The sequence below is a fragment of the Sorex fumeus genome, unplaced genomic scaffold (genome assembly GCF_029834395.1).
Source record: "Sorex fumeus unplaced genomic scaffold, SorFum_2.1 ptg000054l, whole genome shotgun sequence".
Lineage (NCBI taxonomy): Eukaryota > Metazoa > Chordata > Mammalia > Eulipotyphla > Soricidae > Sorex > Sorex fumeus.
Window position 1 is genome coordinate 3,076,397 of NW_026606111.1, and position 27,446 is coordinate 3,103,842.

At 60.9% G+C, this 27,446-nt stretch overlaps 5 protein-coding genes across 5 annotated transcripts; 4 read left to right on the forward strand and 1 right to left on the reverse strand.

Moving 5' to 3' along the window:
• The first annotated feature begins 325 nt into the window (after nt 1-325).
• LOC130033592 (cytochrome c1, heme protein, mitochondrial) lies at nt 326-2,320 on the forward strand. The gene is made up of 7 exons (XM_056125386.1): nt 326-501; nt 873-1,069; nt 1,143-1,269; nt 1,351-1,508; nt 1,582-1,742; nt 1,855-1,955; nt 2,037-2,320. The coding sequence occupies exons 1-7, from the start codon at nt 373-375 to the stop codon at nt 2,139-2,141; spliced, it is 978 nt and encodes a 325-aa protein (XP_055981361.1). The 5' UTR covers nt 326-372; the 3' UTR covers nt 2,142-2,320.
• A 445-nt stretch (nt 2,321-2,765) lies between these two features.
• SHARPIN (SHANK associated RH domain interactor) lies at nt 2,766-6,478 on the reverse strand. The gene is made up of 9 exons (XM_056125384.1): nt 6,106-6,478; nt 5,697-5,871; nt 4,092-4,208; nt 3,880-4,021; nt 3,700-3,790; nt 3,476-3,629; nt 3,277-3,395; nt 3,087-3,189; nt 2,766-2,980 (listed from the first exon to the last, which is right to left on the reverse strand). Exons 1-9 carry the CDS (start codon nt 6,310-6,312, stop codon nt 2,943-2,945), a joined length of 1,146 nt encoding a protein of 381 aa, XP_055981359.1. The 5' UTR covers nt 6,313-6,478; the 3' UTR covers nt 2,766-2,942.
• A 1,199-nt stretch (nt 6,479-7,677) lies between these two features.
• MAF1 (MAF1 homolog, negative regulator of RNA polymerase III) lies at nt 7,678-9,589 on the forward strand. Its single transcript, XM_056125145.1, has 7 exons — nt 7,678-7,775; nt 7,904-8,032; nt 8,104-8,269; nt 8,382-8,503; nt 8,570-8,689; nt 8,836-8,985; nt 9,093-9,589. Exons 1-7 carry the CDS (start codon nt 7,693-7,695, stop codon nt 9,112-9,114), a joined length of 792 nt encoding a protein of 263 aa, XP_055981120.1. The 5' UTR covers nt 7,678-7,692; the 3' UTR covers nt 9,115-9,589.
• Nucleotides 9,590-10,212: 623 nt separating this feature from the next.
• On the forward strand, nt 10,213-18,118 carry WDR97 (WD repeat domain 97). Its single transcript, XM_056125421.1, has 22 exons — nt 10,213-10,356; nt 10,460-11,088; nt 11,187-11,308; nt 11,441-12,152; nt 12,283-12,425; nt 12,509-12,745; nt 12,822-12,912; nt 13,008-13,140; nt 13,547-13,719; nt 13,876-13,927; nt 14,017-14,166; nt 14,246-14,455; nt 14,523-14,651; nt 14,736-14,819; nt 15,651-15,818; nt 15,903-16,082; nt 16,171-16,368; nt 16,452-16,573; nt 16,652-16,814; nt 17,009-17,508; nt 17,773-17,849; nt 17,934-18,118. Exons 1-22 carry the CDS (start codon nt 10,213-10,215, stop codon nt 18,116-18,118), a joined length of 4,602 nt encoding a protein of 1,533 aa, XP_055981396.1.
• Nucleotides 18,119-24,555: 6,437 nt separating this feature from the next.
• On the forward strand, nt 24,556-26,974 carry HGH1 (HGH1 homolog). Its single transcript, XM_056125422.1, has 6 exons — nt 24,556-25,148; nt 25,222-25,322; nt 25,426-25,524; nt 25,691-25,782; nt 25,858-25,980; nt 26,070-26,974. The coding sequence occupies exons 1-6, from the start codon at nt 24,556-24,558 to the stop codon at nt 26,250-26,252; spliced, it is 1,191 nt and encodes a 396-aa protein (XP_055981397.1). The 3' UTR covers nt 26,253-26,974.
• Nucleotides 26,975-27,446: the final 472 nt, after the last annotated feature.

Sequence of the window (27,446 nt, forward strand, 5' to 3'; positions counted from 1 at the left end):
CCGGCGTATGACAGCTTCTACACCTGATACGTGGATGATGACCGAGCGTTCAGGCTAGAGAGGTGCCATGCTTTCCCCTGCGTGTGTGTGACTGCTGGGTACCCAGCGCAGCTCCAGAACCACCTTCGTGGGCCCATGGCCGGCCCTGGTCTTGGAACCAGTTCGAGCCCGCCCCGCCCCGCCCCGCGGGCAGGTCCCGCTCAGACCCCGCCCCCACGCTAGGCCCCGCCCCTCCCGCAGCAGGCCCCGCCCCGCGCGCCAGCCCGGTTCAGGCTCCGCCCCAACCACAGGCCCCGCCCCGCTCTCCCGGATCTCGCGAGCTTGCACGCCCGCTGGGCCGACGGGAGGGCGGCCGCGCTGCAGACGGCCAAGATGGCGGTGGCGGCGGCTTCACTGCGCGGGGCGGCGCTGTGTCCGCGGGCCGCGGGGCTGCCGGGCGCGCGGGCTCGGGGCCTGCTGTGCGGCGCGCGGCCCGGGCAGCTCCCGCTGCGGACGCCTCAGGTGAGCGCCGGCCCGAGGCCTGGGCGACGCAGGACCCCGTAGCCCCGCAGCCCCGTGAAGGTCACGGCGGGAGGCTGGGCGCGGGCGGGCGGCTGCGGGCGGGGAGGCCCTCGGCGCCCCCGGCCCGTCCCCAGGCGCCCTCCGACCGTGGGCTGCGGGGCTCGGGCGGCGCGGCTGGGCGGGACGGCGCGGCGGGGCGGGTGGCGCGGAGCGGGCACGCGCTGCGGGGGCTGCGGGACTGCTAGGGGGGTCGGCGCGGGCCCCGGCCCGGCCTTCCGGGCGCGAGCTCCCGGGTGACCTCGAGCTGACCTCGCGGGCGGTGACCTTGGCCCCGGCGGGTCCGGGGCTAGCGCTGAGCACGGCTCTTGCAGGCAGCGGCCCTGTCGTCGCGGGCCGGCCTGTCCCGGGGCCGCAGGGTGGCGCTGACCGCCCTGGGCGTGCTGGCGGCCGGGGGCGCGGGCCTGGCCGCGGCGCTGCACTCTGCCGTGAGCGCCAGCGACCTGGAGCTGCACCCGCCGGGCTATGCGTGGACGCACCGTGGCCTCCTGTCCTCGCTGGACCACGCCAGGTACTGGGGGGCGCGGGGGCGGGCCGGGACCCGGACCCGGCCGCCGCCGCTCACGCGCCCGCCCCGCCCGCAGCATCCGCCGCGGCTTCCAGGTGTACAAGCAGGTGTGCTCGTCGTGCCACAGCATGGACTACGTGGCCTATCGCCACCTCGTCGGCGTGTGCTACACCGAGGAGGAGGCCAAGGCCATGGCCCAGGAGGTGCGCAGGGGCCAGGACGCCGGGATGCCGGAGCCGGGCGGCTGGGGGCCGGCGGGGGGCTGACGGGTGTCTGTGCGACAGGTGGAGGTCCAGGACGGCCCCAATGATGATGGGGAGATGTTCATGCGGCCGGGGAAGCTGTCGGACTACTTCCCCAAGCCCTACCCCAACCCCGAGGCTGCGCGGGCTGCCAACAACGGGGCGCTGCCGCCCGATCTCAGCTATATCGTAAGAGCCAGGTAAGAGCTGCCCAGGGCGTGTGGGAAGCTGGCGGGGCCTCCGTGGGGGTCTGAGCCCAGCCACTGCTCCCAGGCACGGCGGCGAGGACTATGTCTTCTCCCTGCTCACCGGCTACTGTGACCCACCCACCGGCGTGTCTCTGCGCGAGGGGCTGCACTTCAACCCCTACTTCCCCGGCCAGGCCATTGGGATGGCTCCTCCCATCTACAACGAGGTCTTGGAGTTTGATGACGGTGAGCAGGTCCTACCCTGCAGATGACAAGGCTGGACCCTTTCCCCAGGGCCCAGTTCCCTGGCTGGTTGGGCCAGGATCCCTAGCAGCTGCCCTCATCTCTTCCTGCACAGGCACCCCAGCCACCATGTCTCAGGTGGCCAAGGATGTGTGCACCTTCCTGCGCTGGGCATCTGAGCCCGAGCACGACCATCGCAAGCGGATGGGGCTTAAGGTAACACCAGGACTGGGGCAAGGGGCCGGGAAACAGGAGGGCTCCCTTTGGCTCCTCCTCTGAGCCTGTCTCGCCCCCCAGATGTTGATGATGATGGGCCTGCTGTTGCCCCTGGTCTATGCTATGAAGAGGCACAAGTGGTCAGTCCTGAAGAGTCGGAAACTGGCTTATCGGCCGCCCAAGTGATCCTGCCCAAAGCCTGCTTGCCATCCCACCTGAACAGGAGCCATCCTGGGCCTGGTTGGACCTCAGCTGGCCACCTTGGCCAAGACCCTCTTTTGGGGGGACAAGGAGAGAGGGGGCAGGAGCCTGGGCTCAAACTCCAGAATCTTCAGCCCTAATCATGGGAATAAATTAAGTTTCTCGAGTGTTTGCTTGATGTGATGTGGATTTACAGGGGAGTCCAGGCTCAACAGACCTTTAGGCCTGGACCCACAGAATCCCAAGGATATCTGTGGTGGGCAGCATGGCAAGTGGGGAGGAAGCTGCCAGGGCACAGGTGAGGATGGGACAGAGATCACCTGGTCAGGGTGGGAAGGCTGGGTTGGTGCTCAGGGCAGAGGTCATTGACAACCTTCTGACAACCTTCGGCCACTGGGGAGGAGCTTGGGCACCATGGCCTCCTGAGAGCAACTTCCTGAGCCTTTCAGAAGCTTCCCAGGAGTGCAGAAGGGACCTCTTGGCACAGGGGAGAGGTGGGAATCCAGAGGAGGGAGGGAAGGGTGTGCCACAGTAAGGCGGGAACTGAAACCAAGACTGCTGTATACACAGGTATACTCGCTGGCTCAGAGCATCTTTAATGTACTCATTCCCAGGTTGGGGGGCTTGACCCAACCAACCATGCTCAGGGATGACTTCTGCCTCTGGGCTCGGAGAACTCCTGGGGGGCTTGGGACCATATGGGATGCCGGCGATGGAACTTGTGTTGGCTGTGTGCAAGGCAAGTGTCCTCCAAAACGCTATCGGCTCAGGCTCCTCCAAGCATCTTTAATGACAGCCGCTGGCCCTGCCCTCTGCATGGGATCCTAGGAGTATTCAAGTGGAGGTCCAGGGGCTGCAGGCCTGGGGGAAGAGAGGCCCCTCTCCCTGGAACTCTCCCACCCCCTCTCCCTTATTTCCCCCACCCCCTACCTTGGGGGGGTATCCAGGTGCAGGGCCTCTGGGTGCCACACATCTCACAGCCGGGACGGCTTGGGGGGTTGATGTAGGTGCAGGATGGGCAAGACCAGCCAGACTGGGGAGGGAGGTGTGAGGACAGTTGCCCATCTGCCCTTGCAGTGCCAGGGTGCCCAACTGCCCACCCTCTCCAGTCCGTGCTCACCTGCAGGGGGTTAGGAAGGCTGTTGCTGGCCGGTTGTAGGGCGCGGGGCAGCCGCAGCAACTGAGGAAACCAATGGCCTAGCTCCCTGCTTGTCTTCCGAGGGTGCTGAGGGCCAGCTCCTGCAACAGGGGTGATTTCAGGCCTGACTGGACACAGGGCACTGTCCTCAGGCCCCCCCCCCCCCCCCCCAAGGACTGACCTGGGGCTTCGTGTGGGGCCGAGAGCAGGTAGAGGAAAGCGGGGTCCCCATCCTGGCACACCCCATAGGAGGCAAGGCTGAGCTCAGGTACACAGAGACATCGTCCAATGACCCAGCGCTGCACAGCCGGCGGGAAGCCCAGCTCTGAGAAGACCTGGAGCCAGAGTGCAGGGTCAGAGTGTGGTTGGGTGCCCTCCCTCCCCGCGGGGCCCCCACTCACTTACCTGCTCCTGGAGGGCTGCTACAGTGTGGTGGGGGCAAACCCGCAGCACGACATGGGCTGAGGACGAAGCATCCTCCACAGTGACCTGCAGCCTGGGCCAGAGTCGGGTCAGCACAAAGCAGGGCCCCGGGGGTGGGGTGGGGGGGTTGGACACGGGGGTTGGGAGCGGGCCAGGTCTCACCTGATGAGTCCAGCAGGGAAACTGGCCTCCTGGAGCCAGACACTGAGGGCCACGTGGTGACGGGCCAAGATGGCAGCTGCTTCAGCAGCCCTCTGCCTGTCCCCATCGGCAATGGCGCGGGCCAGGCGTTCTACCAGCTCCTCTGCCGAGAGAGGGGAAGAGCTGCACAGATGGGCACAAGCCACTCCTGCCACCCCAACACCTGCCTTTACCTTTCTCCACCAAGTCTTCAGGGCTCCAGAGAACGTCCATTTTGGGTGGGGGGGCTTTGGGGAGCCCGGGCAGAGAAACAAGACTTGCTGCTGGGCCAGGGAGTGAGCTCTCACCACCTGGGAGGGAAGAGCAGGCAGGTGGGCCCTCACCCCTACGTCATCACCAGATCTCCGTCCAGGACTGTCCCCATCCGCCCTGACTTAGCTCCCCGCCAGCAGTAGGCTCCCTCAGCTTCAGGGGACCGCTGGCGCTCCACCCTCACCTCGGCCTGTGCGTGATTCTATTGCAGTTTTGGGCCACACCTGCCAATGTTCACATTACTTATGGCTCTGTAACTCAGGAATTACTCCAGGCAGTGCTCAGGGGATCATATGGGATGTTAGGGATAGAACCCAGGTTGTTCATGTGCCAGGCAAGCCCCTCCCTGTTATACTCAGGGTCTAGACCCTGGTGTGTGGTTCTTGAAAACCCCCAAGTCTTCCACAAGCACAGCTAAGGCTGCTTCACGCCGCAGACCCTCTGCCCATCCTTCAGAGCGGGCTGCTGCCGTCTCCCCACGCCTCACTGGCCCCAAGGGTCCTGAGCTGTGCAGGGTGCCTGCACCCAGGACCAGACTTGCACTACCAAGTGTTCTGCAGGGAACCCAGCTTGAGAGACACTGCAGTGCTCCTCCTGCTCCTCAACAGGCCTACCTGGGTGCCCACACACGGCTGGTGAGGAGCAATGAAGCATCTGCCTCCTTTGCCACGTGTGAGCTACCTGGGCCTCGCTTCCATACACCGTGTGCTTTACTTTCTGACCCTCTGCAAATTCTGCTCTGAGGAGCGTCTTCCAGTGGCTGCTGCCAGAATCTCTTCTCTCACTGCATCTTTCCTGGTGAACCTGGTTGGCCTTTTCATAAGCACACTTCGCCTCACCGAATCCCTTGCTTCTGGCCAGATCCACAGGACCTGTGGCCACTTCCACCCCTTCCCAGCCAGGTCTGTGATCTGGCAGCAGCTTGACTGTCTCTTCACTCGCCTTCTCATGCCAACCACCAACTTTCATCAGTCATGAATCTAGCTGGGCCCACCCATCACTCCCCATCTCTCCAGCCCTATTTTTTTTTCTTTTTGGGTCACACCCAGCGATGCACAGGGGTTACTCCTAGCTCTGCGCTCAGGAACTACCCCCAGCGGTGCTCAGGGGACCATAGGGGATGCTGGGAATTGAACCCGGGTCGGCCGTGTGCAAGGCAAACGCCCTACCCTCTGTGCTATTGCTGCAGCCTCTCCAGCCCTATTCACCACCTCACTAAGTGCCCTGGTCGCTGCCATTTCTTCTCCTGGGCATTTTTGGGTTCCACCCAACGGTTTGCTCAGGAGCTGCTCCTAGGTCGGTGCTGGAATTGGACCCTGGCACCCCAAAGGCACTGCATGAGCCTGCCGCTCCTACCCAGCACCTCCCAGTGTTCACCCGCACAGCCCCTGGCTCCCCACCCTGTTCTTTTCTCCACTCTTTGGAGACTTCTCAGCACCTCAAGCAGAGTGGGGAAAACAGACTCCCACTTGTCCAACCCTCGGGGCCCGTGGAGTACAGGTGAGCTCAGCCGCCCCTGTACGGACCGTTCTGCCCCTCCACGGTGGCTCCTCGGAGCAGGGCGGCCCACTGCTGCGCCTCCAGCGGGTCGGGAAAGTCTAGGCTGAGGGTCCCCGGGCCTCCGGGGGGCGGCCGCAGCTCATGCTGGTGGGGACTTCGGATGGTGTAAGAGACAGACTCCAAGGGCCACTCCAAGTTGACCTGCAGGAGCAGAGGGCGGGCTGAGCACCTCCCCTGCAGGAAGGAACTTCACCAGAGACCAGCCGCAAACCCCTTCTCTGGGACCCCACCCACTGCACCACCTCGCTGCCCGTCCCGCGGGAAAGGGAAGTAAAGGCCAGCAGGCCAGAGCTGGAGGCGGCAGAGCCGGGCGCTCGCCCCGCGGCCCTCACCCGCACTCACCGCCCGGTGCCCCGCGACCCCGCCCGCACTCACCGCGCCGCGCCCCCCGCCCCCCAGCTGCAGCCGGAAGCGCCCGGGCCGCTCGGGGTCCGTGCTCAGCTGCAGCCTCCGCAGGGGCGCCCCGGCCTCGGTTCCCGCGCCCAGCGGGCGCACCGCGGCGTGCACCGCCAAAAGCACAGCGGCCGAGTCCGGGTCCGGGTCCGGGTCCGAGGCCGCCGCGCCACCCGCCGGCGGCGCCATCTCGAGTCCGGGCCCGGCCCGGCCCCTGCCGCCGGTTCCCCGGGCTCGGGCCGCCGCGCGCCGCCGCCGGCCGGAAACCTGCTCCGCGCGCCGGGAGTTCCGGGTGCGGCCGGGGCCTAGGCAGACGGCGGGGGCAGCGCCGGCCCATCCCTCCGGCCTCTCCGACAGTCAGGACACGGAGTGACGGGACGCGGGGACGCCGGGGGGGGTCTGGGCGCCCGGACGCCGGGACAGCGCGCCCGGCCCGATCCCCGACGCTGCCCGGCTACCCCGACTCCCGCCCGCCGAGCAATCCCACCCGGCCAGCTCGGGGACCCAGGCCTCGCGGGGCGGAGCGGGCCACGGCTGGGCCAATGAGCGCCGAGGAAGGGGCGGGCCCGCGCCTGAAAGGCCTGACGGACAGGAGCCCCGTCCAGTAGGAGCGGAAGACGGGGCTGAGCGGCGGCCGCCGCGTCCAATGGTTGTCCTGCTCTGGATTCCGGGGGCGGCCGCCGGCCATTCAGAGGTGTGGGGCCGGACCTGGCGGACGCTTGTTGTTGTCCGGCCCGGGGAGACAGAGGTCGCTCGCGGCTTCGCTGGGGGACTGGGGGCGGTCGGCTGGCAGGTCGGTCGCGAGCGTCGGGCACCGTGCAGGGGCGAGGCTATGTCGCGGTGGCAGCCCGGACGGGCCGGCTGGGCCGGGAGTAACGGGACGTCGCCGCGGAGCTCCTTCCCCCGGATACCGTGCGGCCCGAGCTGTGGCTGCGGCGCCGCCCCCCGGCCGTGAGCAGCCCGCGCCGCCCTCTCGGCGCTCCGCGACCCGGCGCCGCCCGATCGAGCCCGGCCCAGCAGGTGGGTGAGCGCCGGGGCCGGGCGGGCGCCGATTCGGGCCCTCCGGGACTACGGGCCCCAGCAGGCCGCGCGGCGCCGCGCCTGCGCGCCGCCCGCTCTGCCCCCTGGGACCCGAAGTGCGTCGTGCACGGGCGGCGGGTGCCCCAGGGGCCGGGCGGGAGGCGGACGCTGCCCAGTGGCCAGGCAGCGGGCGCTTGCAGGGACCGTGGCTGCACCGTCCGAGCCTCGGCCGCGACTGAGCGTCGGTTCTTAATGTGGTTGGGGGATTGCAGCCGAGGGGCCTTGGCGGGGCCACAGTGGCCCCCGGAGCGGGAGGGCATCTGGCAGGAGATGGAGGCTCCGTGTGCGAGAGGTGTGGCCGACCTGGGCCCGCACCTACAGCCCTCAGGTAACTGGACACCACCCTGGCCCAGGGCGTGGGAGTAGGCCCAGAGGGAGCCCGCTTGCTGCAGGGGCTTCTGCTCTCTGGACTGGCCAGCGCCCATGGAGTGGCTTCTCCCCTAGGCAGCAGCAGCTAGTTCCTCTGCGCGCGGGACCTTCTCCGAAGACATGAAGCTGTTGGAGAACTCCAGCTTCGAGGCCATCAACTCACAGCTCACTGTGGAGACGGGAGATGCCCACATCATCGGCAGGCAAGGCCAGGGTGCAGGGTGGCGTGGGGGCAGGCAGGCCCTGGGTGGCTGGTGACTCCAAGGCCCCTCTGTCCCCGCCTGAGTGGAACCTTGGTGGGTGACCAGCTCCTCGGCTGCCCGTGTTGCAGAATCGAGAGCTACTCGTGCAAGATGGCCGGCGACGACAAGCATATGTTCAAGCAGTTTTGCCAGGAGGGGCAGCCCCACGTGCTGGAGGCGCTGTCCCCACCACAGACCTCTGGCCTCAGTCCCAGCAGGTGAGCCAGTGCAGAAGCTGCTCCGGGGCTGCTGGGGAAGGGCTATACTGGACTGATTCTTCTCTTTGTAGACTGAGCAAGAGCCAAGGAGGAGAGGACGAGGGCCCGCTGAGCGACAAGTGCAGCCGCAAGACGCTCTTCTACCTGATCGCCACACTCAACGAGTCCTTCCGGCCTGACTATGACTTCAGCACAGCGCGGAGCCATGAGTTCAGCCGGGAGCCCAGTCTCAGTTGGGTGAGTGTAGGGAGGACAAGGCACCTGCTTCCCCTCCGCTGTCTCCCCCTTCTCCCACTCTGCACGGGGCCTCCCGTCTCAGAACTCTGAGCCCTGCGTGTGGCCGGTCCAGGTGGTGAATGCAGTCAACTGCAGCCTGTTCTCGGCCGTGCGGGAAGACTTCAAGGCCCTGAAGCCGCAGCTGTGGAATGCTGTGGACGAGGAGATCTGCCTGGCAGAGTGTGACATCTACAGGTGCGCTGCATCCTTGTGGGGCTGGGGTCAGGGGGGCCTGGGACCTTACGCTGCCATACTCCTCAGCTACAACCCAGACCTGGACTCGGACCCCTTCGGGGAAGATGGGAGCCTCTGGTCCTTCAACTACTTCTTCTATAATAAGCGTCTTAAGAGGATCGTATTCTTCAGCTGCCGCTCTATCAGGTTGGCCCCTGCCCATGCCCTCCAGCCCCCACTATGACCCTTACTGTTTACCCAGTGGTTCCTGCCCCTCTCCTGTCTCTGCCCTCCCCGGACACCCTGCGTGGGCTCGGTGGCGGGTCCTAAGGCAGTTCCCCCACCTCCCCCAGTGGGTCCACGTACACTCCCTCTGAGGCGGGCAACGAGCTGGACATGGAGCTGGGGGAGGAAGAGGAGGAGGAGGAGGAGGAGGAGGAAGAGAGCGGGGGCGGAGGCAGCGAGGGAGGACCTGAGGAGAGTGGCGCCGTGGAGGAGGACAGGTATGTTCTGCCTGTGGTGACCCGGCCCCTGAGCCTGGGGTGGCCAGGACAACCTGGGGCCCCCTGCCTGGCCCTTCACAGCCTGCTCTGTGTCTGCTCCTGCCCAGGGTCCCAGTGATGTGTATGTGAGGGGCAGGAGCAGAGACCCCGGCTTCATCCAGCTTCGACCAGTGCCTGGACCTGCCCACCTGCTGCTGACCCGACCCTGGTGCTGCCACAGCTTCAGCACCACCCAGGTCGTTTTGACTTGGCCCTTGGCCTCCTGCATATGGACATCCACTTGGCCCACAGGCTTCTGCTGCCCACATGGCGGCCGGACTGGACCATATCGGGCCTGTTGGGTAGAGCCTCTGCCCTGCCCTAATGAGCTGACTGGACAGGGCTTCAGGACCATAGAGTTTATTTTTGTATTTTGTACTGGCTTGGGCCTGGGCCTGCACACTCCAGTCCCAAGACCCAGCAAGCAGGCTGCCCAATGGTCACTCTTTTGGGCCTGGCCAGTCCCGAACGCCCACCTGTAACCCCCACCTTGCCCACTGGGCAGTGTGCACTGAGTGTCACTTTGCTGCAGCTCGTTTGTTTCCAATAAAAGTTTGTGACTTCACTGGCATGTGGGTTCAGCTTGTAGGGGGCGGGGCGGGGGCGGGGCCTGGGCGGGACACCACGTGCCCTAGCAACAGTTGGCCCTAGCAACAGTGGGCTGTAAGCGCTGTTGATCCGTTAGGGCCAAGAGGTACATACACCTGAAGACGTTGGAAGTACTGAAGAAGAAAGTGAAGGATGGAGGATGGACGCAAATGGCTCCTGGTTCAGAACGCGGGCTAATGCGATATCTGACTTGGGGGCGGGGCTTGTGGCAGCACGTGTTTTAGCAACGGTTGGTCCACGGAGCTGTTGAGTCGCTGAGCCCGGGACCAATAGACTCGTGGGGCAGCGGAGACAAGAGTGATGGGTGTGTGCAGTCCCCTTCAGTCTAGCTCAGGACATGAACTGGGAAGCCAGAGATAGTACAGGTCTTCATGCAGGAGACCCTTGTTTGATTTCCTGGTGCCACATGCTCCCCCCAGCACAGAGCCAGGAGTAGGCTCTGATCTCTGCAGGCTGTGGCCCAGATTCCCCTAAGCCTCCCCTCCAAAACCAGGACATGGGAAGGTGACCCTCACTCAGGAGCTGGCCCTGCCAGGAATCCCAGCTCCCAGGGCAGTCTCACCTGGCAGAGCTGCTGGGATGGGGGGCCCAAGACTGAGTGAGCATCTGCCTGCAGCCTCATCGTCCAGCAACTCACAGCAAGTGATACACCCATCCTTGGCCACCCGTGGCTATCAGCTCTGGCAGCTGCTCCGTAACAGCCTCCACAGCGTTGTGGAGAAGGTGTGGCAACTGCCTCCATGGCCTCTGGGATGGTCTGGGGCCCCCTAGGGGTCCTGAAGCAGGCAGGCCACTAGCTCCCCCTGCAACCCCCCCTTCCCCACAGGAGAAGACGGCTGAGCTGCGTGAAACACACTTGACACATGGGCTGGAGTCAGTGCGCATTCTCAAGGTGGCAGCAGGGGTGAGGTCTGTGGTGCAGGGCTTGGAGGGCAGCCACTTTGTGGTGCTGGATGGCGCAGGCTTCCTGCACCTGTACTGGGACAGCGGCATTGTGCAGAGAAAAGTCAAGGCCCCCGTGGCACTGGCAGGGCTGGTGATGGTGCCAGGCCAGCTGGATGCTGTGAGTGGCTTTGTGGGCTGGGGCCCCTTCGGGTTGGCCCTCCTGAGGCCGGATTTCAGCCTGCTATGGCTGAGTAAGCCCAGGAGGAAGCGGGTGCCTGAACACAACCCCATCTACTGCCTGCTGGTGCCAGATCGGGAGCAGCTGCTGGTGGCCGAGGCAGGAGGAGGCCTGTCCCTCTGGAAGTTTCATGCAGGGGGGCATCTCCTGGTGCCCTTCAGACCATTACTACAGCCAGAGCTACATCCTAGAGGTACACTTGTGCGGCTGGTTCTGGGTCCTGAGACAGCCCAGGGCTCCTGCTGCTGCTTCGCTGTGTTCAGCTCTGAGGTGTTCACCTTTGATTTGCACACCTGGGCCTTCACAGATGTGCGCCGGAATCTCCATAAAACGTGAGGAGTGTGGGGCACCAGGCCAGGTGTCGAGGGTCAGCTGGTGTTGGAGCCTGGCCGCACTGGTGCTCTGGGTCCACTGACTTCTTGGCCCACAGTGCCATCATGGACCTGGTACACTGCGGAGAGCTGAAGATCACAGTGACAGCTTCCCGCGACAGCACAGTGAAGGTGTGGGAGGCAGACTGGCAGATCAGGATGGTGTTCCTGAGCCACACAGGTGCACCATGCCGCAGGGTTTTGAGACCACAGACTTCTACCTGCCCAGGAACTGCCTTCTGCCCCCACCCGTGCCACAATCCTGGCCCCGCTGGCTTTCTGGGGCCAAGTCTCCCAAACATCCTTCTTGCAGGCCCGGTTACAGCTCTGGCTCTGCTTCCCGATACGACCCTGGTGGTATCGGCCTCACAGGACGGGACGATGCGCACGTGGGACCTGCAGGAAGCGGCGCAGGTTGGCGAGGTGGTGCTGGATTGCCCGGGACCAAACCAGCCGCTGGGGCAGGTGACCCGCCTGCTGCCGCCCCCCGACCTGGGCCGCCCGCTGTTCTCTTTGCGTGACTTCAGCGTGCAGCTGTGGCGTTTGCGCACGCTGTACTCACCCTTGGCGCAGCTGTCGGCGCCTGTGCTGCACCTGCAGGTAGCACCCCCGACGCCAGGGCCGATGCAGTCCCCGCTGCAGCCCCAGCTGCCGGTGCGCCTTGTGTGCGCCTGCGCCGATGGCTGGGTCTACCTGGTGTCGGTGGCGACGGGACTGACAGTGACCGCGCTGCCGCTCCAGCCCGAGGACTGTGCAGCCGCAGTGGCCTACTGCCTGCCGCGGGAGATCCTGTGCGTGCTGACGCTCACCGGTCACCTGGTGTTCGCCACTTCGGCCTGCTGCCCCATGCGCGTGCTGCACCGAGAGCGCCCGCCGCCGCCCCCTGGCCCCCGGCCCTGCTGCCTGCACCTTTATAGCCACCTCTCGGACCCCAAGAGCGCGTTTGACACTTGGGAGATGGTGCGCCAGCGCAGGGCTGAGGTGCGAACCTCGGACGTGGCTGGTGCCTGGAAGGACAAGAACCGGTGGGTGCCAGGGTCGGACAGTACACGGGTGGAGGGAGACCCGCGCTGGTGGGCGGGGCTAAATGGGCGTGGCTGCTGTCTGGGTGAGCGGGGCAAGCGGAGAGCGCCCTAAGGCTACCGGCGCCTTCAGGTACCTGACCCTGGTGGGACGCACAAATGGCACGCTGGCGGTCCTGGACTTGTTCTCCTGGAAGACCACCTTCCACACAGACGCACACTGCCCTAATCACGTCACAGCCATTGAATCCACCTGGAACAGCATTGTCACCTCAGGTCAGTACCACCAAAGGTCAGCTCAGCCCAGTCACCTCGGTGCAGTACCACCAAAGGCTCAGGCACCCTTGCTTCTGCTGCAGGGGGAGACCTGACGGTGAAGGTGTGGCGGGTCTTCCCCTATGCCGAGGAGAGCCTCAGCCTGCTGTGCACCTTTGCCTCCTGCCACCCGGTGGTGGCACTGTGCGTCCTGGGCAGGACCATTGCCATGGCCTTCGAGGACCCCAACAATGCCACCTATAGCGTGGTGCACCTCAGTCTGGACCATGGCACCCGCCATGACCACCGGCCACAGGACGACCCCACAGACCACATCACCGGTGAGGGAGCAGGGCATAGGGGCAGTCTTGGGTCCAGGAGGCTCTGGCCCTTGACCCTGAGCCCCCACCTCTCCAGGCCTTTGCTGTTGCCCCTCACTGAAGCTGTACGCCTCCTCCAGCCTGGACTGCAGCATCCGCATCTGGACAGCAAAGAACCGCCTGCTGCGGTGGGTGGGCTGGTGAGAGACTTGGGGGGGCGGGTCCCAGAGAGCTGTGGCCACAGGGACAGGGGCTAACATCTTGCCTCTCAAAACCCCTCCAGACTTCTGTTGCTGGATGGGCCCCCTCAGGCCCTGACCTTCTGTGGCAACAGTGGGGACCTGGCATTGGCGCTCGGCTCCCGTCTCTGCCTCATACCACACAGCCTTTACTTGCCCACATTCTACCTGCTAAAGGTATGCAGGAGCAAAGGGGTGGGGGTGGGGGTGCAGGAGCACAGTGTGTGTGTGGGTGTGTGTATCTGTGCATGTATGTGTGTGTGTTCAGGAGCACAGGATGTGTGTGTGTGTATTCAGGAGCACAGGGTGTGTGTGTGTGTATGTGTGTGTGTGTGTGTGTATTCAGGAGTAAAGGGTGTGTGTGTGTGTGTAGGAGCATAGGGTGGGTGGGTGTGCAGGAGCACAGGGTGAGGATGTGTGTGTAGGAGCACAGGGTGTGTGTATGTATGTTTGTGTTTGTGTGTAGGAGCACAGGATGTGTGTGTGTGTGTGTGTGTGTGTGTCTGTGCAGGAGCACAGGGTGGGGGTGGTGTGCAGGCAGATCAGTGCCCAGACCAGCTTGAGGCTCTTTCTTTCTGTTTAGAAACTGTGCCAGAAAACCCCCAAAGTGGTAGATGACCCTCCATTGCCCCTTACCTGCCAGGCGTCGCTGACCACAGTCCAGCTGCAGAGGCTCACCCTGCAAGGGACAGCCAGCTGCAGACATCCCAGCAGGTCCTCAGAGCTGGCCCTCAAGCCCTCGCTCAGCACCTGCGGGTCTGAACCAAGCAAAATACCCTGATACCCCCAGGGCTTCGGGGTTCCTGAGCCACTACAAACCTGCCAGGGCCCTGGTGGGGAGTGACCAGACAGCCCAGCACAGTCCTATGGCAGCTCTGCCCACGTCCACCTGAGCTAACTTTCCACCCGCAGCACTGCCTTGCCACCCGGTTCCACCACACTTCAGCAGCCTGAGCCTGAGGAGGTGAACTCAACCTGCCCATTCCCCTGGGGGTGCCTAGGGTTCCCATGGAGGTCTGGGGAGTCTGGACTGACCCCAGTACCCTGTGGCAGGACTTGAAAGCCCTGATCCGCCGGGACTACGACCTGCAGAAGCTGAAACTGGGGCTGGTGTTTCCAGTGCAGCAGATCATGCTGTCCTTGTGGCAGCACCAAGAGGCCTTCGAGAACTACCTGAGCGCCATCTATGGCACTGACCTGAAGGTGGGCGAGCAGCCATCCCCACCAGCCCAGCTTCTGGTGGCAGGCAGGAGGCCAACAACTTTTCTGCCACCCTTTGCAGAAACTGTCCCCAGGTGATGAGACCCAGGGTTGGCGCTCCATGAACCTCTCCCTGGAGAGTGAAGCCAGTGCCAGCTCCCTTTTCCCAAAGGCTGAGGACCACCTGGCCCCGGAGGCCGCAGGGGTCCCCAGCACACCCTCTGACCACCCTCTCAGAGTCTCCTTTCCCATCACCCCCACCCCTCAAGAAGTGCACAGCAAAGCATCCCAGGTGAGTCCCTATCCCCTGCCCCCTGCCCACCAGCACTGCCCACGCTGACTCTCCCTCCCACCCCCAGCTGCTGGCCTGCTCCTCCCTGAGCAGCAGCCTGCACCTCAGCCTGGACCTGCAGCTCCAGGACTTGGATCGGCGCCAGGAGCGGAGGAAGAAGTTGGAGCAGCTCATGAAAGTCCCGCTGCAGAAACCAGTGAGGGCCCTGCAGAGGGCTGTTGTGGTGGTGCCGGCGGGCGCGGGCACCCTGCTCTGTGCTGAGTGTCTCTTCTCTGCCCAGATCCCCCTGCTGCTGAAGAGGAGACCTGAGGAACTTGTCTCAAAGTTTCAGGGCTTCTTCCCTGCCATACTTGGGTCCAGCGCAGTAAGAAAGCTCCGTCCTCCGAGCCCACCTCTTCTGTATACTTCACTTCCATTCCTTTGCTAAAAATAATTGTGTTGGGGCTGGAGCAATAGCACAGCAGGTAGGGCATTTGCCTTGCACGTGGCTGACCCGGGTTCGATTCCCAGCATCCCATATGGTACCCTGAGCACTGCCAGGGGTAATTCCTGAGTGCAGAGCCAGGAGTAACCCCTCTACTTCGCCAGGTGTGACCCAAAAAAGAAAAAAAATTGTGTTGGCATCTGACCCACAAGGCTCCCCCGACCCCCCATTACTCTTGGTTAGGGATGAAGCAGGGGATAGTGCTCCTAGCACCTGCCCAGCTGCCAAAAAAGGAACCATGTGATAGGGAGCCCACCCTCACAGTCCCCCAACCTTTCCTTCATCCTCCCACCTGCCCTCTCCCCTGGTGGCACGTTTCTCCACCCTCCAAGCTGCGACCCCAGTCCCTGCCCTCTTCTTATATGGGGGACATAAGATGTCAGAACCCCCCAGAGACATCAGCACTCTGTCCCCAGTGGGGGCTGCTGGTGCTGAGTGTGCAGTGGGCAGCTGAATTCTGGGCCTGCCTGAGCACCCTTCATTCTGCCCACCTGCAGAAGCCCCCGTTGCCTATCCAGTTCCCGGGCTGTGTGCCCAACTCGGTGGTGCTGCAGCGGTTGTGGCTATGTCGGGAGCTGAAGGAGCTGACATCCCTCTCGCAAATGCTTCTCTGTCACCAGCTTCCCAACCAGCACCAGGCAAGGGGCTGGAGGGCAGGGACAGGGGTGCTCCCTCACGACCAGCAGGTGGCTCATGATTTCCTGCCTACAGATGGTCAAGGTCTGGGGCAAACTTTGGCCGTCCCTCAAGAGGTGGCTTTGGCGGCGGAAGTTGATCCTGTACGAGGATGAGGAGGAGGAGGAGGAGGAGCAGGTCTCCTTGGACTCGGGGAGCATGAACGTGCAGCAGGTCACCATGGAGGGCAAGAAAGAGCTACAGGTGGGCCTCCCAAGGCTGGTCTGGACCGGGGGTGCAGGGCCAGGACAGGAGGGTGGTCAGGCTTTACCCGCTCTCTCCCCACAGGTCCTGGAGCAGCTCCTGCAGAGACAGACCCATGGTGACAGCTCCTTGGACACCGCTGAGCGCCGCCAGCATGCCCTCTCCTCTTTGTGGGAGGACCGCTATCGGCATCTGCCCGCGTTCCTGACTTTCTTCGTCCTCCAGAACTGGTTTAAAAGGCTCTTCCCCACCTTCACCCTGGAGGTCTGGGGAACCCCGACCCCCTAGGGGTGAGTGGTATGGGGGGGTCCTTTCAGAGTGGGTGCTCAGCTGGCTGCAACGGTCCTTGTAGGCATACCCCGAGATGGGCACAGTAGAAGGCCTGGCCTTGCAGTTTATGGACCTGTTAGGAGAAGCGTCCTGGACTGACCGTATCCACCTTCTGCACGCGCTGCAGAGACTGCTCCCCAGCATGAGCCAGAAGCTGCGTGACCGGCTGTACAACCTTGTGGTCTTGATGCTCAACCAGGAGGAGCCCCCCCACCTGGAGGTGCGCCCCACATTGTACTGCCTACATCTGATCCTCCAGTCCTTTTCCTGTCTCTCCACCCTCACTCTGGCTGCCTTGAGTAGGATGAGACGCAGAAGAAGTTCGTGATGCTGGCACTGCAGCTGCTCCTGTCCTGCTCCCTAGAGTCCAGAGAGGTGATAGTGCAGCTCTTGTCCTACTTCCTCTACTCGCCAGTCTCCTGCTGGTGAGTTCTGCACTCTGCCTACTGCCGCTGGGCAGGGCAGAAGGGGCGCTGCCTCTGAGCTGCCTATACCCATCCCAGGCCTGAGATCCAGAGTTTGCTGGCCAAGCTAGGCCTTCACGACCCACACGGATTCCTCTTCAAGGACATGCTGACTTGGGTGCAGGGCCCAGACTTCTTTTCCAAGGCCATCCTGCACAAGCGCTGCCAACAGAAGCTGGAGGAGCTGATGCAGAACATGGAGGTGTGGGCAAATTCCTCACAGCCTCCAGAGGCCAGGGGAGAGCCAGGCGCCTCCTTCATCCTCCCTCAGCCCTAGCTGGTATTCTCGGGTGCTTCCAGTGACAGTGTGCCTTGGGCACTGTCCTGCCTTGCAATGTGGGGTGGGGCCTCTGAGTCTTGGGTAGTCACCTCCTGCATTGGCTGCCTCCCTCTCAGATGGCGGACACCACACCACCACTGCCGGACACGACATCAGAGCTGCTATCCACTTCAGCACACCCCCGTCTTTCCAAGGACACTCTGCTGCCATCCATCTCCGAGGCACCCACTCCCACCTCCCTGAGGCCTACAACGGTGGCCTTGCCCAGGGAGGTGGAGGAAAAGCCTGGGGAGATACAACTCCTGATGCCCTTAGCCCAGCCCCTCAGCCTCAGGCCCACCCGTCACAGGCTCTCGGAGATTCTGGGGCAATTCTCCGCGCACATCTCGCCCACCTCCATCCTTGAGGATTCCCTGCCGCTGGAGCACTCAGACTGGTCACGTATGCAGGTGCTGGACCTGACGGCCATGGATGCACTCAACTTCTACTGCGAGCAGATGGGTACCCGGGGGGGTTTCTTCCACCCGCAGAGGCTAGAGAGGAGGTTCCTGGACCTCCACGTCGATCACAGCGCCAAGGTGGTGGTGCCCCAGACCAAGACGGGCCGCCGCAAAGGGTAAGAACGTCTTGGATGGTGGTGGTGGGAGTCCAGGCCTGCAGGGGCTGGGCAGAGTCTGAGGGCGGGGCGAGACGGTCGGGGGTGGGGCAATGTTTGGGGGCGAGGTCAGCGGGCAGGTGGCAGTGTTGGGGAGGGGCGGGGACTTGTGTGTGTGTGGGGGGGTGGCCGAATGGGGACGGGGCTAAACCTTGGGCGGGGCGGGCGGTGGGCGGGGCTTGCAAGGCCAGCTGGCCAATCCGCCGCCTCGTCGTCCTCCTCCAGGCAATACCGCATTCACCGGCTGCAGGAGGTCCAGGCCCAGGCCCCCAGGCGAACCAAGGCGGTGGCTTGGCAGAGAGGTACGTGGGGCCTTCCGTTCCCTCTCTCTTTCCTGCGCAGTCCGAACGCCCCTCTTGACTCCTCACTGCCCTGCTGCCTCCCAGGCCCGAAGCCGACTCAGCCCTTGGGCCGCATCCGGGTGCTGAAACTGCCTCTGCCGCGAGCCGAAGTGCGGCCCTTCCCCCCGGGCTGGCCTCGGCCGGCCAGCCCGCTGCCCCCTCTGCTGCTGCAGCCAGCCCTGCAGCGCTACTTTGCGCCCCAGAGCTCCGACCCTGACAGATACACCTAAGAGCTGAGGCCTCCGACTGGACCCCAGCTGCCCCAGAGCCCTTTCTGCCCTCTGCCTGGCCAGTCGCCCCTGATCATGCCCAGGCTGGAATAAAGAGCAGTGATCACACGCTGCCAAACCACGAGGTGTCCTCTCCTTCTCTTGGGGTCTCCTGGGCTGGACAGGAAGGCCTGCTCTCAGGGAGGCACTGTGGGATTTCACTCGTCTGCCCCAGGGGGACACCCCCAATGTGAGCCTGGTACACAGCCCAGACTCCTGGGTTGACTGAGCAAGAGATCTCTGTGCTAGAGGGTGAGCCCGGGAAGATCATGTATCCATTAAAGGGAATTGATTTGTACTTGAAAGATCTTTGCAAAAAGAGAATCCCAGACCCAGAAGACTTCAATAGGGACTTCTAGCAAATGATTTGGAAGGAGACACTCATTTTTTTACAAACTTTCAGAAAACTGGAGGTGTGGGGGCGGGAATACTTCCCACCATCCGGAGGCCAATAAGCAGAGAAGGACCTCACAGGACAACAATGCAGAAAGATACTTGCCCTGGGTTTTGATGCAAAAATCAGTCTTCAACCAGATGGCAGCAAACCAAACACAACAACTCACAAACACAAGGCCTCTGGTGACAAACAGAGATTCTTCCAAGAACACAGGCTGGTGGAGCTTCGCATTTCTTGAGAATGAGTGCTCCGATTGCAGTGAGGCTGGAGCCTGACGGGGTGGGGGGTGGGGGGGAGTTCAAGCAATAGTGCCAAAGAGCTCCCAGTTGGTGGTGGTTCTGGGAGTTCTCTTCTTAAACTTTGCAGCTCTTTCCCCCTGCTCTCTGAAGTAGAATTTTGCACGAAGGAGACGGTGGTCCCGTCCTGTTTGGAATTTTGATTTTTAAAAAAATTTTTTGGGGGGCTGGAGCGATAGCACAACGGGTAGGGCGTTCGCCTTATAAGCGGCCAACATGGCCGACCCGAGTTCGATTCCTCCGCCCCTCTCGGAGAGCCCGGCAAGCTACCGAGAGTATTTGATATGCCAGACACAGTAACAACAAAGTCTCCTATGGAGACGTTACTGGGCCCGCTCGAGCAAATCGACGATCAACGGGAGGGCCTTTACCTTTACCTTTACCTTTTTTGGGTCACACCTGGCAATGCTCAGGGGGTCACACCTGGCTCTGCACGCAGGAATTACCACTGGCGGTGCTCAGGGGACCATATGGGATGCTGGGAATTGAACCTGGGTTGGCCGCGTGCAAGGCAAATGCCCTACCTGCTGTGCTATCATTCCAGTCCCCCCCGTTTGGAATTTTGGGACAACAGCGACATCGGTCATGCAAAACCGTCGATTGAATATGATGCGGTCAATTTTGTTGTGGAACTGTCCACTGGGAGACTCCCATGTCCAGTGTTTAGATTCGGCCTTCTGGAACTGTGAGTTACTATGGATGGTCTTGGCCGACATAATAAACTCAGACAGTCTCTCACCCTGTTTGTTCCATTCTTGGCCATGGGTCCTGATGTGAAGTTCTTCGGCTGATCTTCTCGGTCATATCTTGGCATTAAAATCACCGACAAAGATCTTGTAGAAGGTATGGTCTTCTTTATAGAACTTCTCCAGCTCCATGTAGAACTTCTCAATTTCTTCTTCATCATAATTGGATGTTGGTGAGTAGATAACAAAGATAGAAATTGCTGGCAGTGAGCCACATCTATTCAAGTGTGTGTAAACTCACACAAGGGGGGCTCGGCACCCACAGCGGCGGTGGTTCTATCTCTCCCGCCACCCGCGTTCGGTAGTCTCACCCTTCTCCCACCCCGGAGAGGTCGATGGCGATGGTCAGGCGGAGGAAGGAACGAGGGCCAGGCTGGTAGGTATTCGTCTAGTTTATTCTGATTCTCTCTTTATCTGTCTCTGCTCCTGTCTCTCTCTGTCTCTCCTCGTCTCTGCCCCCCCTGCCCAATCTACAGTCTCCTTATATCTCTCTCCAAGAGAATGGGGGAAACAATTACATATAGGTGTGGTCACAATCAATAGGGGTGGAGATCAACAGGGGTAGAAATCTTGGCCTCAGGGAAGACTGCTCCTAGGACAGATCCTTCCTCAGCAGGAGGACCCACCCTAGAGCATAATCCCATGGGCGTGCCTCTCCTCTCCTTATCCAACAAGCATGTAAGAATATAATATAAATCATTTTGTATGGATACAGTAAGAAATATCTTAAGGTAAAAGGTAAAGGCCCTCCCGTTGATCGTTGATTTGCTCGAGCGGGCCCAGTAACGTCTCCATTGGAGACTTTGTTGTTACTGTGTCTGGCATATCGAATACTCTTGGTAGCTTGCCGGGCTCTCCGAGAGGGACGGAGGAATCGAACTCGGGTCGGCCATGTTGGCCGCTTGTAAGGCGAACGCCCTACCGCTGTGCTATCGCTCTCTTAGGGCCATCTCGATCTCAGACTACAGTGCTCAGGCCAGATAGTCTTTCCCACCCCTAGCAGGATCCTAGTCTCATCGTGACCTTGGATCATGACAGCATTTGTCCATGATCAAACTCTTAACTTATAGTTAAGAATCGTGGCACTTTGGCCTGGCTCATTTCGCTGCCAGGGTAGCTCGCCGCTTGCCCTGGGTCCATTCAGTCCCTCGTCGGGACCCTGCTTTTGGGGTGTTAGGAACTACGGGCAACTGAGGTTTAAGTAGAAAAAGCAGATGCCCAGGAGTGAATAATATTCAAAGCCAATCAAATCCTAAGTTACAAAGCATAATGTTAACGGTCTTCCTGTATCTATACAAAAAGGATATTACTTTAAAGTAAACTGTTCATAAGGCATAAGGAGAGGAGAAAGGCAATATTTCACTTATACATATAAAATCATAGATTTCTGGGAAACTGATCTTACAAATTAACAAAGTCTGATTAAGGGGGAAGCTGATTAACTGGGTGGGAAGGAGAGCATAGGGAAGACTGTTTACAGATAAACACAATGGAAGTAGAAGTTCTTCAGGAGCACTGTGATGGGTGTAACCAGATTGATGGGTGTAACCAGATAAACCTAAGCTTCTTGTAGAGGGACAAAGCAATGTTACCCAACAAAGTGTAATCATCTGATTCGGGTTGTTAGGCATTCAAATGAATCAATGATAATGGCCAAGTTCGTGTTGACAAGGACACCAACACCAACACCTATTTTGTCGCATGTTCCAAAGAACAGTTCTTCTCCAGTGTCGAAAATGGCAGGATGTGGTTGATGCCTTCTCATCTCAATCAGACCAATAATGTCGTACTTGATCTTTTGCATTTGCACCATCAGGTCCTCGATGGATGCATCCGATGACAGCGTACGTGCATTGAAAGTACAGTACTCATTTTAGTCCTTCATTTTGGCAGCCTAGTTCGGCCTTGAGATTTTACCAGCCTCTCCTTCCTCATCCTTCCTAATGCTGCCGTATTGGTGGCTCTTTCAGGGTCAGGAGAATGAGACCCATTGTATTTACTGTTTTTGGCATATCAAATATGTCATGGATAGCTTGCCAGGCTCTGCCGTGTGGGCGGGATATTCTTGGTAGCTTGCCAGGCTCTCCGAGAAGGATAGAGGATCTTAGGATGGCCTCTAATCACCCTTGCAGGTGTTCCCATGGTTTAAACCATATTTGAACCCCATCAAATATGGTGCGGTAATCTTGGAAGATGGGTATTAATTGTCTTATGATGTGTCCAGACAACTAAGACACTTAATACCCATCTTCCAAGATCTGGCAAGCTACCAAGAGTATCTTGCCCGCATGTCAAAGCCTGGCAAGCTACCTGATGTATTCAATATGCCAAAAACAGTAACAACAAGTCTTACAATTTGTTGTTAGATGTTCCTGGTGCCTGCTCAAGCAAATCGATGAACAACAGGACAGTGTTACAGTTCTATGATGTGTCCAGAAAGCAGCCTGGAGCATGGCGGCAGCTGGGTAGTGGAGGTAGTGTAGTGTGGTTAAACATTATAACAACAGATAGACTTATAAAGCCCTTCCTTTAGGGGAAGTTCTTCTAGGACATGAACTCAAGGACAAAATCTCATCTGGGGGGTTCAACACTCTAGATTACTAGATCTGCTCAAGGGCAGGATTCCATCTAAAGGCATTTTGCTTTCTCCTTAGCTAGTAATCCATTTAAACAATCATATTACATTTTTACTTACGAATATTTCTAGACTTTTGTATGAACACAGCAAGAGATATATTAAGCTTAAAGGATGGCTCTTCTTGTGGACCTTTCACTATAGCTTACAGTTTTCCCTGGGTCCATCCAAGTCCCTCGCCAGGATCCTTCTTTTGAGGGTGTTAGGAAGTAAAGGCAACAGAGGCTTAATGGATGCCCAAGAATAAATATTATCTGGAGTCAATTAACTCACATGTTACAAAAGCATAGCACTGTCTTCCTGTGTAAAAAAAGAACATACAAAAAAGGACATTACTAAATCATGCAAAGGACATAAAGGAAAGAGAAAAGCAATATAGGATTAGGAGTGTCTGGTGGAACTGGTTGTGTCTTGGGAGCACTGTGTTGGGTGCAACTCAGTAAACCTTGGCTCTCTCTAGGAGGAGCAAGGACAAACTTATGTTATATAACAGGGGGTGGGGGGGCAGCAGGGGTCTCTGCAGACTCCCAGGGGCTAAGGTCCCAAAGAAGAGTGTTTTTTTCTGTGTGCAGAAGGTATGAGGCTGCAGGATGTGCCCTCCATCTGCTCTTCATCAAAGGAGTTCATAATTAGAATTTCCTTGCTTTTGTTTTAGGGGGGCTGTCATACCGGTCATGCTCTGGGATGCTCCCACAGTGTCTGGGGGACCATATGATACTTGGCATTGAACCCAAGCCTCTGTAAAACATGTGCTCAGCCTGTTGAAGCATCTCATTGCCCCAAGGTTTGTTTGCTTTGAACATTTGTGAAAGGTTCTATTTATGTATTGTTTTGTTTGGGGGCCACACCTGATGATACTTAGGGCTAACTCTTGGTTCTGTACTCAGGGATCACTTCTGGCTAGGATAGGGGAACTTGATGCCAGGGATCAAGACAGTATCAGCTGCATACAGGCAAGTGCCCTACCTGCTGTACTAACTGTCTTCCTGTGTCAAAAAAAAGAACATACAAAAAAGGACATTACTAAATCATGCAAAGGACATAAAGGAAAGAGAAAAGCAATATAGAATTAGGAGTGTCTGGTGGAACTGGTTGTGTCTCGGGAGCACTGTGTTGGGTGCAACTCAATAAACCTTGGATCTCTCTAGGAGGAGCAAGGACAAACTTATGTTATATAACGGGGGGGGCAGCGGGGGTCTCTGCAGACTCCCAGGGGCTAAGGTCCCAAAGAAAAGTGTTTTTTTCTGGTCCTTATCGCTCCAGCACCCACTCAGAACTTTTTTTTTTTGTGGGGGACATACCCAGTGATGCTCAGGGCTTACTCTTGGCTCTGAGTTCAGGGATCACTCCTGATGGTGTTCAGGGGACAATATGGGATGCCAGGGATTGAACTGGGTCTCAGGTTCAAGTAGGCAAGCACCCTACTTGCTTTACTATTTCTCCAGCTCCCTGCTTTTTTGTTGTTCTATGTTTTGTGTCATACCTAGCACTGCTCAGGTCTTACTCCTGCCTCTGCAGTCAGGAGACCATATGTAACATATGACAGGGCCCTGGGGACCATATGTAATGCTGGGGATTGAACCTGGGTTGGCCATGTGTAAGAGAGGGCCAAGAAGGGGCCATCTGTGTGCACTGCCTGGGTTAAGTGCAAAAATCCTGTGGCCTTCAGTATGCTCAGGGCCGCTCTAGATACCCTTATCTGTCTGGTCCTGTGTCCTTCGAATTAGGGCACGCTCTTCTGTGTGTGCGCGCGTGTCGCAGTGTCGTTTGAAGAGAGGTTTGGGGATGGAGTCCTTTCGACAGAGACGTTCGGTGTCCGGTGGGAAATTCTCCTGCCAGGTGCAGGCAGGGGGGATCCACGCTCCCTTCCCTCTGCGGCTCTGAGAACCGTGCCAGAGGCAGGGAGGGGCAGGGAGAGCTGTGGGTCAACAACGGCGCTCATTCGCAGGAGATGAGTACCCAGGTCCAGAGAGATGCTGAGCCCAGCAGTCCCTGGAGCCAGACCTTTGGGCCCCCTGGTGCGACATACCCAGTCGCTATCTCTGTCCCTTGCCACCGCACAGGCCCTAACCGCGGCCTGCACAGCCCTCTCGGGGCGCTCCTGATCCAGAGGCAGCCGGTCCCAAGCGTCCAGGGCATGACCGACCCCGGAAAGAGCGGGGAACACCATCTCTGGGAGGGTTACCACCTGGCCCCACAATGCCAAGGTCCCACCCGGCCCGCCCCGCGCAGCCGGAAGTCACCGCGACTTCCGCTTCCGACGCCGCGGGGGGCGTGGCCCGGCCCCGGTGGCGGCGGCTTCGGTGGCGGTGGCGGCGTCGGCGATGCAGCAGCAGGCGACGGGCGAGTCGCCGGTGCCCGCGGCCGGGCCGGCGGCCGAGGTGGCGGAGTTGCTGCCCTTCCTGGCGCCCGACGCGCGGTCTGACCTGCGGGCGGCGGCGGCGCAGCACGTGCTGGCGCTCACCGGCTCGGCGGCGGGCCGCGCGCTGCTGGCCGCACGCGCCGCGGGGCTGCGGGCGCTGCTCGCGCTGGCGGCCGCCCCGGCCCCGGCGCCGGCCCGCGACGCCCTGCGTGCGCTCGTCAACCTGGCGGCCGAGCCCGGCCTGCACGAGCCGCTGCTGGCGGCCGAGCCCGGATGGCCGGCCCAGCTGCTGGGCCGCACGCTGGACCCCCAGTGGCCCTGGGCCGAGGAGGCGGCCGCCGTGCTGGCCAACCTCAGCCGCGAGCCGGCGCCGTGTGCCGAGCTGCTGACGGCGCTGGCGGCGGCCGGGCCCGGGGAGTCGGGCCTGGAGCGACTGGTGCGCGCGCTGTGCACCCCGGGGTACAACGCCCGCGCGCCCTTGCACTACCTGGGTCCGCTGCTCTCCAACCTGAGCCAGCAGCCCGCGGCGCGCGCCTTCCTGCTCGACCCGGCCAGGTGAAGCCCGGGGCGCCCCCGCGGGAGAGGGTGGCCGTCAGCAGGCACGGCACTGAGCGCTCCCTCCTCCTAGGTGCGTGGTCCAGCGGCTGCTGCCCCTCACCCAATACCCCGATTCCTCAGTGCGGAGGGGCGGGGTGGTGGGGACCCTGCGCAACTGCTGCTTTGAGCACCGTGAGTGCTGGTGGCCGGGAGGCGTGCGGAGGGCGGGGAAGGGGGAAGCCCGGCCTTGGGCGCTTTCCGGACTCGACCCCATCCCTCTCCTCCCCTCCGCCAGGGCACCATGAGTGGTTGCTGGGGCCCGAGGTGGACATCCTCCCATTCCTGCTGCTGCCCTTGGCGGGGCCTGAGGACTTCTCTGAGGAGGAGATGGAGCGTGAGTGACTTGGCACAGTGGGCTGCGGGAGACGGGTGAGGCGGTGTCCAGACCTGTGTCCCTCTGAACCTCACGCTGGGTGTGCAGTGCTGGGAGGGGTCTTAAAAAGCGGGGTCTGGTCCTGCAGCCCAGGGCAGGGCCTCAGTGGTCCCCGGTCCGCTCGCAGGGCTGCCTGTGGACCTGCAGTACTTGCCCCCGGACAAGCTGCGCGAGCCGGATGCTGACATCCGCAAGATGCTTATTGAGGCAGTCATGCTGGTGAGCGTGGGTCCCACCTCCCAAACCCTCCTCCCTGCCCAGCCCCTGGAGGTTTGCCTAATCTCTGCTTTGCAGCTGACAGCTACAGCCCCTGGTCGGCAGCAGGTGAGAGACCAGGGGGCCTATTTGATTCTTCGGGAGCTGCACAGCTGGGAGCCAGAGCCTGACGTGCGGTCAGCCTGTGAGAAGCTCATCCAGGTGTGTGGGGCTGTGAGAGGCGGGTGCAGGGCCAGGGGTGGTGATGTGGATGGAGACCAGCCGGCACTTCCCTTGCTGCCCACTGCTAGGTGCTTATTGGGGACGAGCCTGAGCGTGGCATGGAGAACCTATTGGAGGTGCAGGTGCCCGAGGATGTGGAGCAGCAGCTGCAGCAGCTGGACCTTCAGGAGCAAGCACAGTGGGAGCAGAAGCCTGGGGAGCAGCAGCTGGCTCCCGGGCCATCAGCAGAGGGCAGCAGGCCCCCTAACTGAGCTCTGTGGGCCTCAGGGCCTGTTGGGGCTGTGCTGAGAGGCAGCCCCTGGACTTCCAGTGGACCCAGGGCCTGGGCGTGGGTGCCAGTGAGCGGGGGCAGGCTGGGATGCCTCCTTCACCCTTTGGCCGCCAGCAGAAGGGAAGCTGCCACAGATGCACGGCAATCCTGAGAGGCCATGGGAGCTTCTCAGCCCGAGTGGCTGTCGGGTCAGGGCATAGGCAGGCAAGGTTTATGTGAGGGCCCCACCGTTGGGGCCTGCCCAGCTGTCCCGCCGGCCCAGCCTCACACCGACCACAGCCTTTCCTGACATGGCCCTGGGTGCTGGCCATCTCTCAGCCTCCACCTTTTTGCCTGACCTGACTCTTGGCTCCAGACCCCTGACCTCTACACAGAAGCCTTCCCGAACCCTGCAGCCTGCTGTTCCCCAAGACCTCCCATCAATCCGCTCCCAGCCCTTTTGATCTCACGAACCTGCTCTCATCAACTCCTGTTGTGTGGCTTCCAGCTGTGCAGCTGCTGAGTTCTGCTCTCAGACCCAAATGACACCAGCCTTGGTACAGAACCAGTGTGGCCCTGCTGCTGGAGGAGCTTGTGTCCCGGGCCTTCTCAGCACCCGCTGCCTAGCTCCCCTGGGTGCTGGGTGTCTCCTGCCTGGCAATATTTGATGGTGTTTTCCCTGTTGCCCTCCCTGAGGTGAACTGCATCTCCACACAATAAATGCTTTATTGTGCCCCATTCAGCACCACCAGTGGATCGGGTAGCCCTGGAAGCCCCAGCTGGGCAGAGGCCATCTCTTGCCTGGGATGGGCCTTCGAGGTTCCAGTTCCTTGGACTGCCATGTGGCAGAGGTGCCACTGCTTCCAGAGTGGCCTTGGGGGCTAAGGGTCTTTTAAGGCTTCATGTTTTGGGGAGTGCAGTGAGCTTCCCTACAGGGTACACAGAGGTAAGGGTTCAGGTGGAGCACAGTGGCTGCTCCCTGGCCAGCCCCCAGATCTCACTCACCTGGCACCAGGCAGGCACAGAGCAGAAGAGGGCATGCTTGACAGGCAGCGGCCAGCGCTCATGGCCATTTACTGAAGACCCAGGTGTGCTCGTGGGAGCAGCTGGAGCAGTCCCTGATCAGGTCTGGCACTGTGGATGATGTCATAGCTGTGTTTGTGGCCTGCCCTTCACCTCCTCCACCCCCACTCTA

Coding starts and splice junctions, on each gene's coding strand:
- WDR97 (XM_056125421.1), top strand. CDS start 10,213: ATGGGGGGCCCAAGACTGAGTGAGCATCTGCCTGCAGCCTCATCGTCC. Junction 11,309..11,440: donor GGTGTTCCTGAGCCACACAG/GTGCACCATGCC, acceptor TCCTTCTTGCAG/GCCCGGTTACAGCTCTGGCT. Junction 12,746..12,821: donor CCCCACAGACCACATCACCG/GTGAGGGAGCAG, acceptor CCACCTCTCCAG/GCCTTTGCTGTTGCCCCTCA.
- HGH1 (XM_056125422.1), top strand. CDS start 24,556: ATGCAGCAGCAGGCGACGGGCGAGTCGCCGGTGCCCGCGGCCGGGCCG. Junction 25,149..25,221: donor TTCCTGCTCGACCCGGCCAG/GTGAAGCCCGGG, acceptor CCCTCCTCCTAG/GTGCGTGGTCCAGCGGCTGC. Junction 25,525..25,690: donor CTCTGAGGAGGAGATGGAGC/GTGAGTGACTTG, acceptor GTCCGCTCGCAG/GGCTGCCTGTGGACCTGCAG.
- MAF1 (XM_056125145.1), top strand. CDS start 7,693: ATGAAGCTGTTGGAGAACTCCAGCTTCGAGGCCATCAACTCACAGCTC. Junction 8,690..8,835: donor TTCAGCTGCCGCTCTATCAG/GTTGGCCCCTGC, acceptor CACCTCCCCCAG/TGGGTCCACGTACACTCCCT. Junction 8,986..9,092: donor GGCGCCGTGGAGGAGGACAG/GTATGTTCTGCC, acceptor GCTCCTGCCCAG/GGTCCCAGTGATGTGTATGT.
- SHARPIN (XM_056125384.1), bottom strand. CDS start 6,312: ATGGCGCCGCCGGCGGGTGGCGCGGCGGCCTCGGACCCGGACCCGGAC. Junction 4,022..4,091: donor TGAAGACTTGGTGGAGAAAG/GTAAAGGCAGGT, acceptor CTCTCTCGGCAG/AGGAGCTGGTAGAACGCCTG. Junction 3,630..3,699: donor TAGCAGCCCTCCAGGAGCAG/GTAAGTGAGTGG, acceptor CTCTGGCTCCAG/GTCTTCTCAGAGCTGGGCTT.
- LOC130033592 (XM_056125386.1), top strand. CDS start 373: ATGGCGGTGGCGGCGGCTTCACTGCGCGGGGCGGCGCTGTGTCCGCGG. Junction 1,070..1,142: donor TCCTCGCTGGACCACGCCAG/GTACTGGGGGGC, acceptor CCCCGCCCGCAG/CATCCGCCGCGGCTTCCAGG. Junction 1,743..1,854: donor GGTCTTGGAGTTTGATGACG/GTGAGCAGGTCC, acceptor CTTCCTGCACAG/GCACCCCAGCCACCATGTCT.